This window comes from Dermacentor albipictus, chromosome 1 (genome assembly GCF_038994185.2).
Source record: "Dermacentor albipictus isolate Rhodes 1998 colony chromosome 1, USDA_Dalb.pri_finalv2, whole genome shotgun sequence".
In the NCBI taxonomy this organism is placed as follows: Eukaryota; Metazoa; Arthropoda; class Arachnida; order Ixodida; family Ixodidae; genus Dermacentor; species Dermacentor albipictus.
The window spans coordinates 521079323-521093092 of NC_091821.1; the positions used below are offsets into that span (position 1 = coordinate 521079323).

General features: G+C 44.7%; 1 protein-coding gene across 4 annotated transcripts in view; it reads right to left on the reverse strand.

The window, feature by feature from the left end:
* Nucleotides 1–13770, reverse strand: part of LOC139054908 (U2 small nuclear ribonucleoprotein auxiliary factor 35 kDa subunit-related protein 2-like) — a 303026-nt gene that overhangs the window by 137939 nt on the left and 151317 nt on the right. For all 4 annotated transcript variants that reach the window (XM_070532645.1, XM_070532644.1, XM_070532646.1 and 1 more), the window contains exon 6: nt 7305–7432. In XM_070532645.1, the coding sequence (XP_070388746.1) occupies nt 7305–7432 (128 nt within the window). The remainder of the gene's footprint in view (nt 1–7304; nt 7433–13770) is intronic.

The window sequence follows — 13770 nt, forward strand, 5'->3', positions numbered from 1 at the left end:
CACGGGCATATGTCCTTGTATGCCGTTGGGTAGTATATGTGCAATTTATGTAGGTTTATGTATGTGTCTGTTTGGAGCCTGCGTAGAGCCTTCTGATTTCCCTGTAGTGTTGCAAGATCGCTTTATACCTTGGATCGATGGGTGTCGGGTCCTCCACCATGTTGCCATGGGCAGCTCGGCAATTAGTAAAACCTCGAGCCGCCTCATCTGCATGGAGGTTCCCAGTAACACCCTCGTGTCCCGGGGCCCATGTTATCGTTTGGGTATAATTGACGTCAAGGTCTCTTTTGATTTCGGTAAGTATCCAGCGTGCCCTCGCACCGATCTGTCCCCTCTGATTGGTCCTACATGCAGCCTGAGAATCTGTGACTATTGTTAGTGGAGCATTGCGCTCTATACCTTCTCGTATAGCTAAGGCGATGGCTATCTCTTCGGCTTCTAAAATGGTTGCTCGGGAAACCGAAGCACAGCTCGTGATTTCCCCTTTACGGTTTACGACAACTGCCACCATGTTCTTTGTGTTGGCCCGATATGGTGAAGCATCCGTGAATCGGTTACAAACTATTTTGTGGCCCCGCCCGAGCCCCATTACTTTGCAACATTCTAGAGAACGGTTGTTACGAATCAATTTGCGACCCGTGTTGGTTGATACGAAAATTACTATAGACACCTTGGAAATTCTAAAGTGTGCTTGGCGAAAGCCAGACGCTGTTGCCGTCTGCACTCCAATTCATTCACTTTGGTTTTCGGCGATATCGGGTGTCACTACTGCTGCTTTCGTTTTGCTTTCCTGCCTTTGGTACCCGGCGATCTAATCAGTCGCTGTTGGTGTTTCCGTTCTGCCTCCCTTGCCTTCGCATATGGTGGCATGTTCAGTCATCGCATGCGCTCCTTGTACTTCTGGCGTTTGGTGTTGGGGGAATCCGGCGTCCGCTGCCGCTTCCCCAAACCGCTTCGCGCGGAATCACTGGGCCACTTCAGAGCCACGCGTCTCACTCACTCGACTGCAACGAGACGTCTGGTGAAGGAGCGGCGGTGCAGCTGCCACCGCCGACGCGCGCTTGTTCTACCGCTACTGCGTGATGTCACAGTTGCTATGCACAGCTGCGCCCCCCACCGGCAAGCCGGTTGCTAAGGAGGTGAGGAGGTTGCGCCGCTGCGTGGAGGAGAAGCCACAGTTGGCACAATTCCAGCTCACGGACGGACGTGACCGCGAGCACAAGCCATCTTTCGCCTTAATAAACACCACCCCACCGACGGCCGCGAAAGAGAACAGCGCACAGTCATGCGATTTCTCCTTTTCTCTTTTGGTGCGGAGGCGCAGACGCGGCGCTGGACAGCGCGGAGGCCATGACACGACTGGGCGTGAAGAGTTTGAAGCGGTGGCGCTTTTGTTGCTTTTCCTCCTTTTCTGCGTGCCATCGGACGGAGTAGCTGCTGTGCTTCAGGCCGCATTCATTGTGTTAGAAAGTTGGTTCTTAGTGTTAAACGCGGGCGACATCGAAGGACCACCATCGACAGCTGAAATGCTGCACGCACTCGAAGTTCTGAGGCGTGCTATGGCCGTGGAAGAAATCAGCGACGACACGTGCACGCGTTTTTATGGATTTGAACAAAATCTGCTAAGTGACGTAACAAAAAAAAAAAAAGAAGCAGAAGGACATTAGACTTTTTCTTCAAGAAATAAATGCTTTTTACGTACGTGTGCATGCTTTTTACGTACGTGTGCCTGAGTGAGTTCACCTCTAACTCTTTAATTTAGCAAGTTTTAATTGTTTAGATGATACGAATTTCAGCTAATATGAATATTTTTCGTGACCCCGTGAGATTCGTATCATCGAAATTCCACTTTTTGCAGAAGCTTAATCGTCTAGAGAAGGTCAGTTTTCCAAAATCTATTGTCGTATCATTATGTGAAGGGCTAGTGAAAAAAATAAAAATGGGGGAAGTACCCGAGAAACAGATCGAAACGGTTAAGAAATTTGCAGTCATCCCTTATGTACATCAGATGGGGCATGGGTTAAAAAAGACAGCCAAGAAATATGGTGTTCAAGTCCTTTTTTTTAGCAAAAAACTTGTTAAACAAGATTTGCAATCCTCGTCAATAGACGTAAACAGGCATCCAAGGCCATGTGCCCCATCAGACACACAGGGCAGCTCGTGGCATGCTCGGTGGGAGTGATCTACGTTATCCCACTTTCGTGCGGCAAAAGGTACTTTCGGCAGACATCCGCCTTAAGGAGCACCAAGGTGCGATCAGGAATGCAACAGGTTCGAATCTGGCCACACATTGTCGAAATTGCCCATGCAAACCCTCTCTAGAAAAAAACAAACTAGTGTATAAAAACGGAAATCAAATCAATCACGAGATTGTGAAGGCCTATTTCATGGATGTCAACTTAAGCACATGCGTCAACCAGACTGCTATCTCTCTGCATGACAAAGAAACAGAGTTTTTGAATGGCAAGATTGGCTGACACCCTTTCATAGTCATTTCATCACATGATCACATTTTCTGTATTTTTATTCACCTGTTTGAAAAAAATAAACCAGTTGTTAGACTGGGCTCGTATTGTGTATACTGCCTTTTTGTAGGACATTCTTGAGGGCTAGTTGGTTCATACTTGAAGGTAGGTTAAAACTGCATAAAAACCGAGGACAGCGAAAGAAACACACAACACACCACGACTCTCATGGTGTGTTTTGTGTTTCTTTTGCTGTCCTCGTTTTTCGCACAGTTTCAACCTACCTTTCTTCATCCGGGTTGCGCTGCCCACTGCTAGGAAAATGTCTTCAAGCATTTTACAAGAGTGGGACGTTGCCAAAATTGGTCTGTAGCTGCTAAGTGCAGTAGAACCTCATTGATACGTTTCCATTGTGCACATTTTCCTGACGCCAATGTTTGGAATTCGATGACACAAAAAATTACGCAATACAGTTACGCTCATTTTTTACCGGTTCCTATGCTCCCGGAACACATGATTTTTCAGCACCAACATGCAATAGGTCACCAAACTGCGACCGTATGATACGTTTTCCAGCCACTAGATCCCATGTAAACAAGAAAATGCGCAAGGGGCAGCAATCAAGAACAGTATATAAATGCCCACCACTGCAGCTTCACATCAATACTCGCCCGCCCGTCTCATGTAAAAACGCCAACGTGCACTTAGTTTATCATTTCGGTATCAGCAAATCTTCGCCGGGGTTGTCGCATGTGGCATTCACAGCTACCACTGCCTATCCTATTGAGATAAGCATATTTGTCTCTGTTTCACAATGTACGAGGCCGTGAGAACTGTAGCGCATGCTTTTAATAGGTGATAACCAAACACACCGCCGTACCCTGCGGCATACTGCGATCATATATGTTTTCTGCCCACTAGATCCCATGTGAAGAAGAAAAGGCGTGACGCGTGCGTGATTGAGAGCAGTATACAGCTGCTTGTTTCCCACTAAAATGACGGTGCGCACAGTTTCTTGTTCCGGTAAAAGCAAAACTCTGGCCTGGACTTTACGCGCTGCATTCACAGCTATCGCCGTCAAACCTATTGCGATAAGCATCATCACCTAAGTGTTTTACAGCGCCTGGTGTGTAGTGCCATTGGTAGTGTGCTGCATGCTTTTAGTATGCGATAATCCAAACGCGTTGACGTTCCTTTCTGCAGGCGGCATGATGTGGGCATCACGTTTCGCTTCGGCGGCATCTGGCATCACCCACCAGCTCAATTTCGTTTCGGTTTCCTGTTGCCCTCTTAAAGCACCATGCAACAGGAAAACAACAAGACGCATCTTGGGGGCCGCCGAACCACCACTAGCTCGACGCCCGTCGGCGTCTTGTGCCGCAAGAATCTGCGTGACTATTTGCATTACGTAGATGCGAACAATAGTTGGGCCTGTCTAATTTTTCAGTTACTTCAGATCGTACATTTTCCCAGATAGTACATCTTTTCTTGTGTTTTTCTTAGTTCTTTATTTCAAAATGTATGAATGGGGTTCTACTGTATCTCTTTGTCCCCAGATTTATAGAGGCAGAACTTTCACTTGTTACAAAGAAGAGGGTACAACACCCCTCAACACAGATTTGCTGTCTTACAGATACAAAGAAATACACAGTGCAACGTACTCTTTACAAACATTGTTACGTTCATACAATGCACGCAACATATTCAATGGATAATATGGAGAATATGCACAAAATCTTAGTGCGGGAAAATTGCAAGCACGTACAAATGAACACGTAGCCAAATAACACATTGACTGGACCATAAAGCATGCATTGTAACAAGGTAAATGGTGGCATATAAAAATCACTGATTACATGATGTACCTGCATTGCTCTAATTTAAGTTTTTGAAAGGAACGGGGTCTGCGAAGACATCATCATCATCATCAGCCTGGTTATGCTCACTGCAGGACAAAGGCCTCTACCATACTTCAACTAGCCCGGTCATGTACTAATTGTGGCCATGTTGTCCCTGCATACTTCTTAATCTCATTCGCCCACCTAACTTTCTGCCGCCCCCTGCTATGCTTCCCTTCCCTTGGAATCCAGTCCGTAACCCTTAATGACCATCGGTTATCTTCCCTCCTCATTACATGTCCTGCCCATGCCCATTTCTATTTCTTGATTTCAACTAAATGTCATTAAATTGCGTTTGTTCCCTCACCCAATTTGCTCTTTTTTTATCCCTTAAGTTACACCTATCATTCTTCTTTCCATAGCTCGTTGCGTCGTCCTCAATTTAAGTACCGCCCCCTGCTATGCTTGCCTTCTCTTGGAATCCAGTCCGTAACCCTTAATGACCATCGGTTATCTTCCCTTCTCATTACATGTCCTGCCCATGCCCATTTCTTTTTTTTTTGATTTCAACTAAATGTCATTAACTCGCGTTTGTTCCCTCACCCAATCTGCTCTTTTCTTATCCCTAAAGTTACACTTATCATTCTTCTTTCTATAGCTCGTTGCGTCGTCTTCAATTTAAGTAGAACCCTTTTCGTAAGCCTCCAGGTTTGTGCCCCGTACATGGGCACTGGTAAGACGCAGTTGTTATACACTTTTCTCTTGAGGGATAGTGGCAACATGCTGTTCATGATCTGAGAATGCCTGCAACGCACCCCAGCCCATTCTTATCCTTCTGATTATTTCAGTCTCATGATCCTGATCCGCAGTCACTACCTGTCCTAAGTAGACGTATTCCCTCACCACTTCCAGTGCCTCACAACCTATTGTAAACTGCTGTTTATTTATTTATTTATTTATTTCAAGTACCTGCAGTGCCCGAAGGCATTATTGCAGGGGGGGGGGGAATATACAGTGTACATAAGCTCGACAAAATACAGAACTGGTCAAACAAAAATAACACAACAATAGAAAAAATTCACGCCACTATATGCTCAGCAGAAATGCTCTGAATGATGCTTCAGTGTGACAATCAGCAATTTCCTGCGGTAGCTGATTCCACTGTGATATTGTGTGTGGAAAAAATGAATGCTTGAAGACGTTTGTTCTACAAATAAGTTCTTTTATTTTTAAATAGTGGTCACTTCTGTGAGACAAGAAATGAGGAGGTAAAAGGTAAGTTTCTCTATCTATTTTAACCAGGCCGAAATAAATTTTAAAAAGCATTTCCAACCTCATGTTTTGTCTGCGTGTGCTTAATAATTCCCACCCCAAGTTATCCTTAAGTGCTGAAATACTAGAAGTAAAGTCATAGTTATTACAGACAAAACGGGCTGCGCGGTTTTGTACATGCTCGAGCATATTAGACAGAGTTTTGGTTTGCGGGTCCCAGGCCATACAGGCATACTCTAATATGGGTCTTACGTTCGAAAAATAAAGTAGTTCTTTAATTTTGGGAGGAGCTACCCGGAAGTTGCGTTAAACAAAATTTAGCATTTTACAGGCTTTCGCTGTAACATATTCAGCGTGCTTAGTCCAAGTTAAATTCGATGAAAAATAAACACCAAGATACTTATACTGAGTTACTCGCAATAGCTGTACATTGTCTAATGTATAATGAAGTAGATGTGGATTTTGTTTACGTGTAAAGGACACGTACTGACACTTACAGGGGTTCAAAGACATTTGCCACCTAACGCACCAGCGTGTTATACAGTCCAAATTGCGTTGCAGATACTCGTGGTCAGTGGCAGACCTAATGCAGTGATAAATCACACAATCATCCGCATACAGACGCACTTTGCCTGACACAACCTGAGCAATGTCATTGATGTAGACCAAAAACAGCAATGGCCCTAAAACAGATCCCTGGGGAACTCCCGATGTAACATCAACATAATCAGATTGTGAGCCATTAACTACAACACGTTGCATGCGTTCTTGTAGATAACATTTAATCCAATCAAGCAATGAATGAGAGATACCGAGGGATGATAGCTTATACAACAGTAAAACATAGGGAACAGAACAGAGACTGTTAAACACAGTGTTAAACAGTTCAACAGAGACTGTTAAACGTTACTTTATTTTTCTGCACATTAATTAATTTTTAAACCCACCCTTCTGCTTTGCCTCTCCAGGTCAGTGAGCATGCATTGCAATTGGCCTCCTGAGTTACTAAGCAAGGCAATATTATCAGTAAATTGCAAGTTACTAAGGTATTCTCCATTAACTTTTATTTTCAATTCTTCCCAATCCAGGTCTCTGAATACCTCCTGTAAACACGCTAAGAATAGCATTGGGGAGATCGTATCTCCCTCCCTGACACTTTTCTTTATTGGGATTTTGTTGCTTTCTTTATAAAGGACTACGGTGGCTGTGGAGCCGCTATAGATATCTTTCAGTATTTTTATATACGGCACGTCTACACCCTGATTTCATAATGCCTCCATGACTGCTGAGGTTTCAACTGAATCAAACACTTTCTCGTAATTACTGAAAGCTATGAAAGCTATATATAAAGGTTTAATCAATGAAAGCTAAGTAAGTAAGTAAGTAACTAAGTAAGTAAGTAAGTAAAAAAAAGTAAGTAAAGTAAGTAAAATTCGTAAGTAAACAGCTGCAACCTTGCAGCAGCCCTACAGTGGAGCCATAATGAGGAATCAATTCACGTATCAAAGTAACAAGATACAAATGACAAGTATCACATCAGATACAATTAGTTTGCTACTATCGTGCATCTGTATCTCAAATACTTAACGGCTTGCTGTCTTGTATGATGATACATTTGCAAAGTATCTTGGCCCAGACCTGCTGCCATCCAAACTGTCCTCGACTGCATTCCCCTTCCCCAGCTGCCTGCAGTGCACGCAGGCCCCAGGGAATCAAAACGGACACTTGCCAGTCACCGAAGCGGCAGGCACCCGTCTTGAGGTAGAAGGGGCATGGCTCAGCCGGTGCATACGTGCTGGGAGCCGGTGGGTTGTGCCAGCTTTCCTCCCTAGATGTCGGTGGCAGAGAAGGGGATGCCTGTCGGGCATAGAGTAAGCAGTCCACCGTAAGCATTTGTGGCAATAAGTGCCTTCAAACAACTTCAGGAGTTTTGTGCCACGTTACCTCTTGAGCACTACTAAGGCACAGGGAAGATGAGGACACAAGAAGCCTGAAACAGATGCCACTAACAATTGAGTTTTTATTGCTGACATACCGACATATTCGAGGAAAAACCCAAAAATAGCTGAAATCATACTCCTGCACATCATGTACTTGTAGTATGAGGTGTAGGGTTCTCCTCCCTCGTAAAAAGGAACGACAACACATTAGTGCAAACAATCACAAGGGCATTTATTGCACCTTGCATAGATCAATGCCTGCTAGCCGAGCTGCTATGCAGAAAACATGCCGATGGGCGCGCAACAAATCTAGGAAGTCCGACTCACCGTGACCGGATAGCGAGTGAATATGTTCGCCCCATGCTGGATCCCAACGCCTGGTCATTCGCGCATACGGTCACGCGAACGGTGGCACGTTCGAAGAAGGCTTCGTGAGACGGTCTCACAGAAGCATGGATCAGCGCACGCGCGGATGTCCACGCCACACGCCGACCCGCAGCCAAAGAGGAAGCGCCTTGTCTTTCTGCGCCAAGAGAGAGAGAGAGAGAAAAACTTTATTTGGTTCCTTCAAGGATTTAGCGTCTTGAGGTCTCGGTCATCGTCTTGGACGCCGGCGACTTGGAGCCTCTTCCGGCAAGGGTGGGCCCCTATTCCAGGGCTCCACTGAGCCTAGCTACCTCACTAGCGTGCTGCACTAAGGCCCTTTGGGCCGTGAGCTCGCAGCTGGTAAGCCAACTCTCCCATTGCTCCGCACTCGGGTTATTGTGTTGGTGGAATGATTGATTTTGTTTACATTTTCATGTGACATGATATAGTGTGGGTGTGGCCCCGCACCATGGGCAGGTGTCTCTGTATGGTGTTGGGTACATTTTGTTCAGGATGTATAAATTTGGGAAGGAGTTTGTCTTCAATCTGCGCCAACTCGTTGCTTCCTCCTGCGTTAGAGCTCTGTGCGGTGGGGGATATTTGGCTCTCGTCCCTCTGTATAAGTTTAAGATTTCTGTGTATCCTCCTTCACAAGCGTGTGGGTGATACTCCGGGGCGTGCGACTGCTCTGCTCGGAACGGGGTCTCTCAAGCTAGGCTGTCTGCCCTTTCGTTACCCTCTATGCCTGCGTGGGCCGGAATCCAGATTAACTTGTGCGTAACGTTCCTCTCGGCGAAGTTGGGTCCGCCAAGAATTCTGAGGGCAGCTTTGCTGAAGTAACCCCGCCGGTAGGCGGCATTAGCAGCGCAACACTCGCGCCATCTCTCGTGCTGCGCCTCAACCAGACCGACTGCCGTGAGCCACGCAGGCGACACGCAGGCCACGCGGCGAAGCCGGATTGTAGGAGACGAGAGCTATGCGGGAAAACAACATATCAGGGGACGCATGAGGGTCGCGCATCCCCACAGAGGTTGCACCGCTAGGCCGCTGTGGGAAGACCTCTCCCGAGTCAGTATGCCAAATGGCATCAACTGACAACCACTCATGTGGTTTCTCTAGCATTTCTGTGCGCCTGTCTGTAGTGTACTCATTACACGAAGAAATGCCAGATTCTCACGATAACATGCAGCTTTGAAGCTGAATTTTTTACTCGGCAAAAATGCAACAGGAGCTGCTGTGATGATGCAAACAGCTTACAAAGAACAACCTTTCAGTAAAACGCAAATGTACAAATGGCTTGCTTGGTTTAAAATGGGGGAAATGACCATTGAAGTGCCATCTTCCTTGAAGTGCGCTAACTGAGGACAACATCCCCAAAATTCGTGATCTCATCAGGAAAGATCAATGCAGAACAACCGACCAATTCTAACACTTACATTGGTTATCATGGAGCTCCATTCAGTGCATTTGCACGATGATTTGGGAATGCGACAAGTGACTGCCAAGTTGGTACCCAGACTTCTCACCGAAGAACCAAGGGATCGTTGCGTAGAAGCCTGTCATGCAATGAAGGACGCAGTCACAGATGATCCAGAGTTTTCGACAAAATCATCACAGATGACAAGTCATGGTGCTATGGCTACGATGCCAAAAGTAAACAACAGAGATGTCAATGGAAGTCACCTGGATCCTCTCGTCCAAAAAAAAGCTAATCAGGTTAAATTGAATTTGAAGACGATGCTGATCTGCTTTTTTTGGCATCAACTGGATCATACACTCACAATTCGGCCCTGAAAACTAGACCATGAACCAACAATTCAATTTTGAGTTGTTGAAACGGCTGCGCAGAAGTGTGGTGCAAAAACTTCTGGCCTTGTGGAGTTCCGGCAAGTGATTCATGCATCATGGCAATGCTCCCGCAGACACAGCTCTCAGTGTTCACTGATCTTTGGCCTCAATTCAGACGATTACCTTGACCCAGGCAGACCTATTCACCAGATTTCACTCCTGTGGACTTCTTCCTGTTCCGTCAGATGAAAAGGGACTTGAAAGGCAAGCATTTTGCCAATGTCAACGAAGTCAAACGCAATGTCACGACGGTGCTAGCAGGTATAAAAGAAGCCAAATTTGCAATGTGCTTCCAACACTGAAATTAACGTTTAGACAAGTGCATCAGTTTTAATGGAGAGTACTTTGAGTGTGATTAAAGTTGTATTTGAAAAAAATAATCTCCATGCTTTTTATAAAAAAATTCCAATTATTTCTGGGTCCACTCTTGTATAGATACAGAACACAGTAGACTTCCTTTAATTCGACTACGGCTAATTCAATTTTTCAGTTAATTCAATCCTGACCGAAGGTCCTGCTTTCCTGTGTCATTTTTGCGCTATGTATCCCAGTCCTGGCCAATGCTGATGCATTTAAGAGCGCAGCTCTTAGGCACCAATCCCTGTGGCGAGCGGCGTCGGTGGCGTAACCGGCCGAACGAGCACAGGGAAAGATGAAAGCAAATGTGCAGCACTGCGAGGGATAAAAGACACGAGGAGGAAAGCGGAGAGGAGGGTGCAGTGAAACCATGAAAGCAGAGGAGGGTATGGCGAAAGCATGAACAGAAAAGCATAGTGCAGCGTCAATGGCTACAAGATGGCACCAGAGTAGCGGGAGGTCTGTCTGAGGCGGCTGCTGTGAATCGCACCTACGCCTCACCCACGCGTTGGCTCTCACAATCCCCACATTAGCGGGGCAGTCACACCGCACTTCACTCCATTTGCCACGTGCCGCATGAGAGAAATTGTCTGCACTAGCCAATATATCGCAAAATTAAAACATGTATAGAGCTGCGCTCAAATTTCACATTAGGCAGTATCGTAATTAACGGTTAACTTTTATGGGCCCAAATTTTCGTTATTTTGATTCTAAGATTGGCCTTTGCCGGATAATTCAAACTTGACCAGTCAGCATGCACGCGCCTGCCCCCTATGCAGACCCCAATACGGGTCTCTTTAGTGGCAGCGTCCATTTCGGCAGAACTTAGAGAACAGTAAATACATTCAGCACACGTCAAGTCATCCATCGGAAATGCCTGTCTTTGGCTTGACCTAGGAACATTCCCAAGCAATAATGGTAGCGCACAATGTCTCATTACTGTATTTACCCCATTCTAAAGCACACCTTTATTTTTTCTATTTCAGGAAAATTTAACTGAACCGAAAACCGCATTCGCGGTGTTCGCATGCTTTGCTGCAAAACACGACGATATTGAGGCAAAGCTAAGAAAAATGTGTAGCAAGGTAGATTCCAGGAAAACGGCTGCCACTGTAAAACATATATTAGACCCTTGCCCATTTTTCTTGTTAGAAAATAGGGTGCCCGTTAGATTTCTACTTCGGTTACAAGCTTTATTGTCATTTCTATGTTCGTTTTGTACTTTGAATGCATAGAAAGTAGGCGCACATTTTATTCGGGGAATTGTTTGAGTCAGGAAATGCTACCAGAATCAGCGGTGTGTTTTAACGTCTTTTTTCCTTTACCACTTGTTTCACTTAACCTGCCGCATAATTCCATCATTTTTATTGCTCCCGTAAGGGTCAAATTAACAGAAGTCAACTGTATCAGTATGGTGAAGAAAGAACGGACAGCATCAAAAACACCAATAATTATTTATTTGTAGTTGACTTAAACAGGGTGTATACCAAGTTGACATTTCCAAATTCCCTGAGTTTTCCAGGTTTTCCCTGAGTGTTTTTGCAAAATTTCCTGAGTGATGCAGAACTATGTTTTATGTCAAGTCGCACTGAAACCATATCGCCCTATGCTGTCACTCTCTAGTAAGCATATGAAAAATTTTTTAAAGGAAACCGACTTAATCCAATTTGAATACTAAGGAGTAGAGTTTATGTTGTTCAAAAAAAGAATATAAGGGAGGGGTTATTAAAATGCACAGCAAATAAAATGTCTTCGAAAAAATTTTCAAATCGAGTTGTACATTCTCTAGAACAAATAAAAAGGAGATGCATACAGAAGCAAATATTATCGAATATGAGCTATTTCTATCAACTGATAGCATGCTCAGTGTCATGCAACTGTCCTGACATACTCTCAGCTCGCGCAAGACGCCTCAGTGTTGTGTTTCACTGCTTTAAAGAGTTTATTTTGGTTTGTATGAGAGACACCTGCATCTCAGCATCAGCCAACAATTTGTTTTTTGAGCGCAGGCTCCTTCAAAGAAGCGGTCGCATACTTAATTCCCCGTTCATTCCTCAGTACGTCGATCCTTTCTGTTCTCGTCCTCCTTTCGCCGCGCGTTCGCCCCACGGACCATTTGAAGAATTCTCTTGGTCAATTTACAGTCAACGTCCAATTTTTCGGACTCCCTAGGGGCCGCGAAAACTTCCGAAAAATCAGACAGTCCGAAAAAATAAATTCATGTCTTTTACTGCCCTTAAGGGCTAAAATCGATACATGTACGTCTGAAAAAGCTCTGAATGCCTGTCAGTGCACTTATTAGGCATATCGGTGCTCCTACTGTGACAGGTGAGGGCGGGTGCACACGTGTAAAATTAGGGAATACATACAGTGTCCCGCGACAATTGCCCCTTCCTACGCTTGTTACGCTTCACCGCGTTACATGACCGTAATGAGGCGAAGCAGACTTTCAGAAAAGAGCATCATGCAATGCGTCGTGCTTTTCGACCTTCGAAGACAAAATTATTGCTGTCAGCGGAGAAATGAAGAAACACGGCACCGAACGACAAGAAGCTTAACAGCGAACGTCGAAGCAGCTAGGCCTAGCGTTGCCGCAGTGGTGGCTACGGCTGCCAGCGGATCTGCGTGCGAGAGCACTGGTTCAAGGCAGCGAGGTAATCAAAATAGCAGCGGTGGTGGTTTTCATTAATGCCGTCTCGGACCTGCGATCACGCAAAACGTTTAGAAAATCGGACGGCGAAGAGTTCTTGCGTCTGAAATTTCAGACGTTATGATACATTGACTCTTTGGCGTACGTGGTGGTGCCGCGAAGCCGTCCGAGTTATCGGGAATCCGGAAAGTCAGTCGTTGACTGTACACTGGCAACTCCTCCAGCCGACGACGATTCGTTACGAGTCCTGTCTGTTTCTCGAGCCAGCATTACCGCGACTTTTGACCCTCTAAAAAAATTACAGCTAATTTTCCCTGATAAAAGCACAAATTCCCTGAGTTTTCCCTGAGTTTTTCCAGACTACTCAAAATCCCTGAGAATTCCCGGTTTTCCCGGTTTTCCCGGTTGGTAGACACCCTGTTAAAATAATAATAATAATAATAATAATAATAATAATAATAATAATAATAATAATAATAATAATAATAATAACCTTTATTTATTTCCATCAACGTGATGGGGGAGGTAAGGGAAAAAAAGCTGTAACAAACAGCTTGACTAGTTCCCGCCCCCCCAAAGAAAGAAAAAAAAAACATTCCATAAAGGCAGACAGTTCAGCTATCGACAGCAAAAAACATTTTTTGATTGTACAAAAATAATACGTAGAACTACAAGCATCTTTGTGGCGTATAAATATGTACATTCCCAAACATGTGAACATGTAACTGTAGTAATGACATTATGTTTACAGGACACTGTTGGAAGACATATGTAAACAGCGTACACACAACAACGGCTTATTAACATCTGCAAAATGGTATATCATGAACATTCGTCACTACATTTCACAATGAAAAAAGAAAGTTCAGGAAGCACGTCAGAAGACAAAAAGAAATTTGATATGCATACCAATTATACATACGAGAACAATGTTCAGGGAAATACAACTGAGGCAGAAAAGAACAATTTTAATTGCTGTTTTGATGTATGTTCTATTTGTATAGCGTGTCTGTGACAAAAATTTAATAATTCTG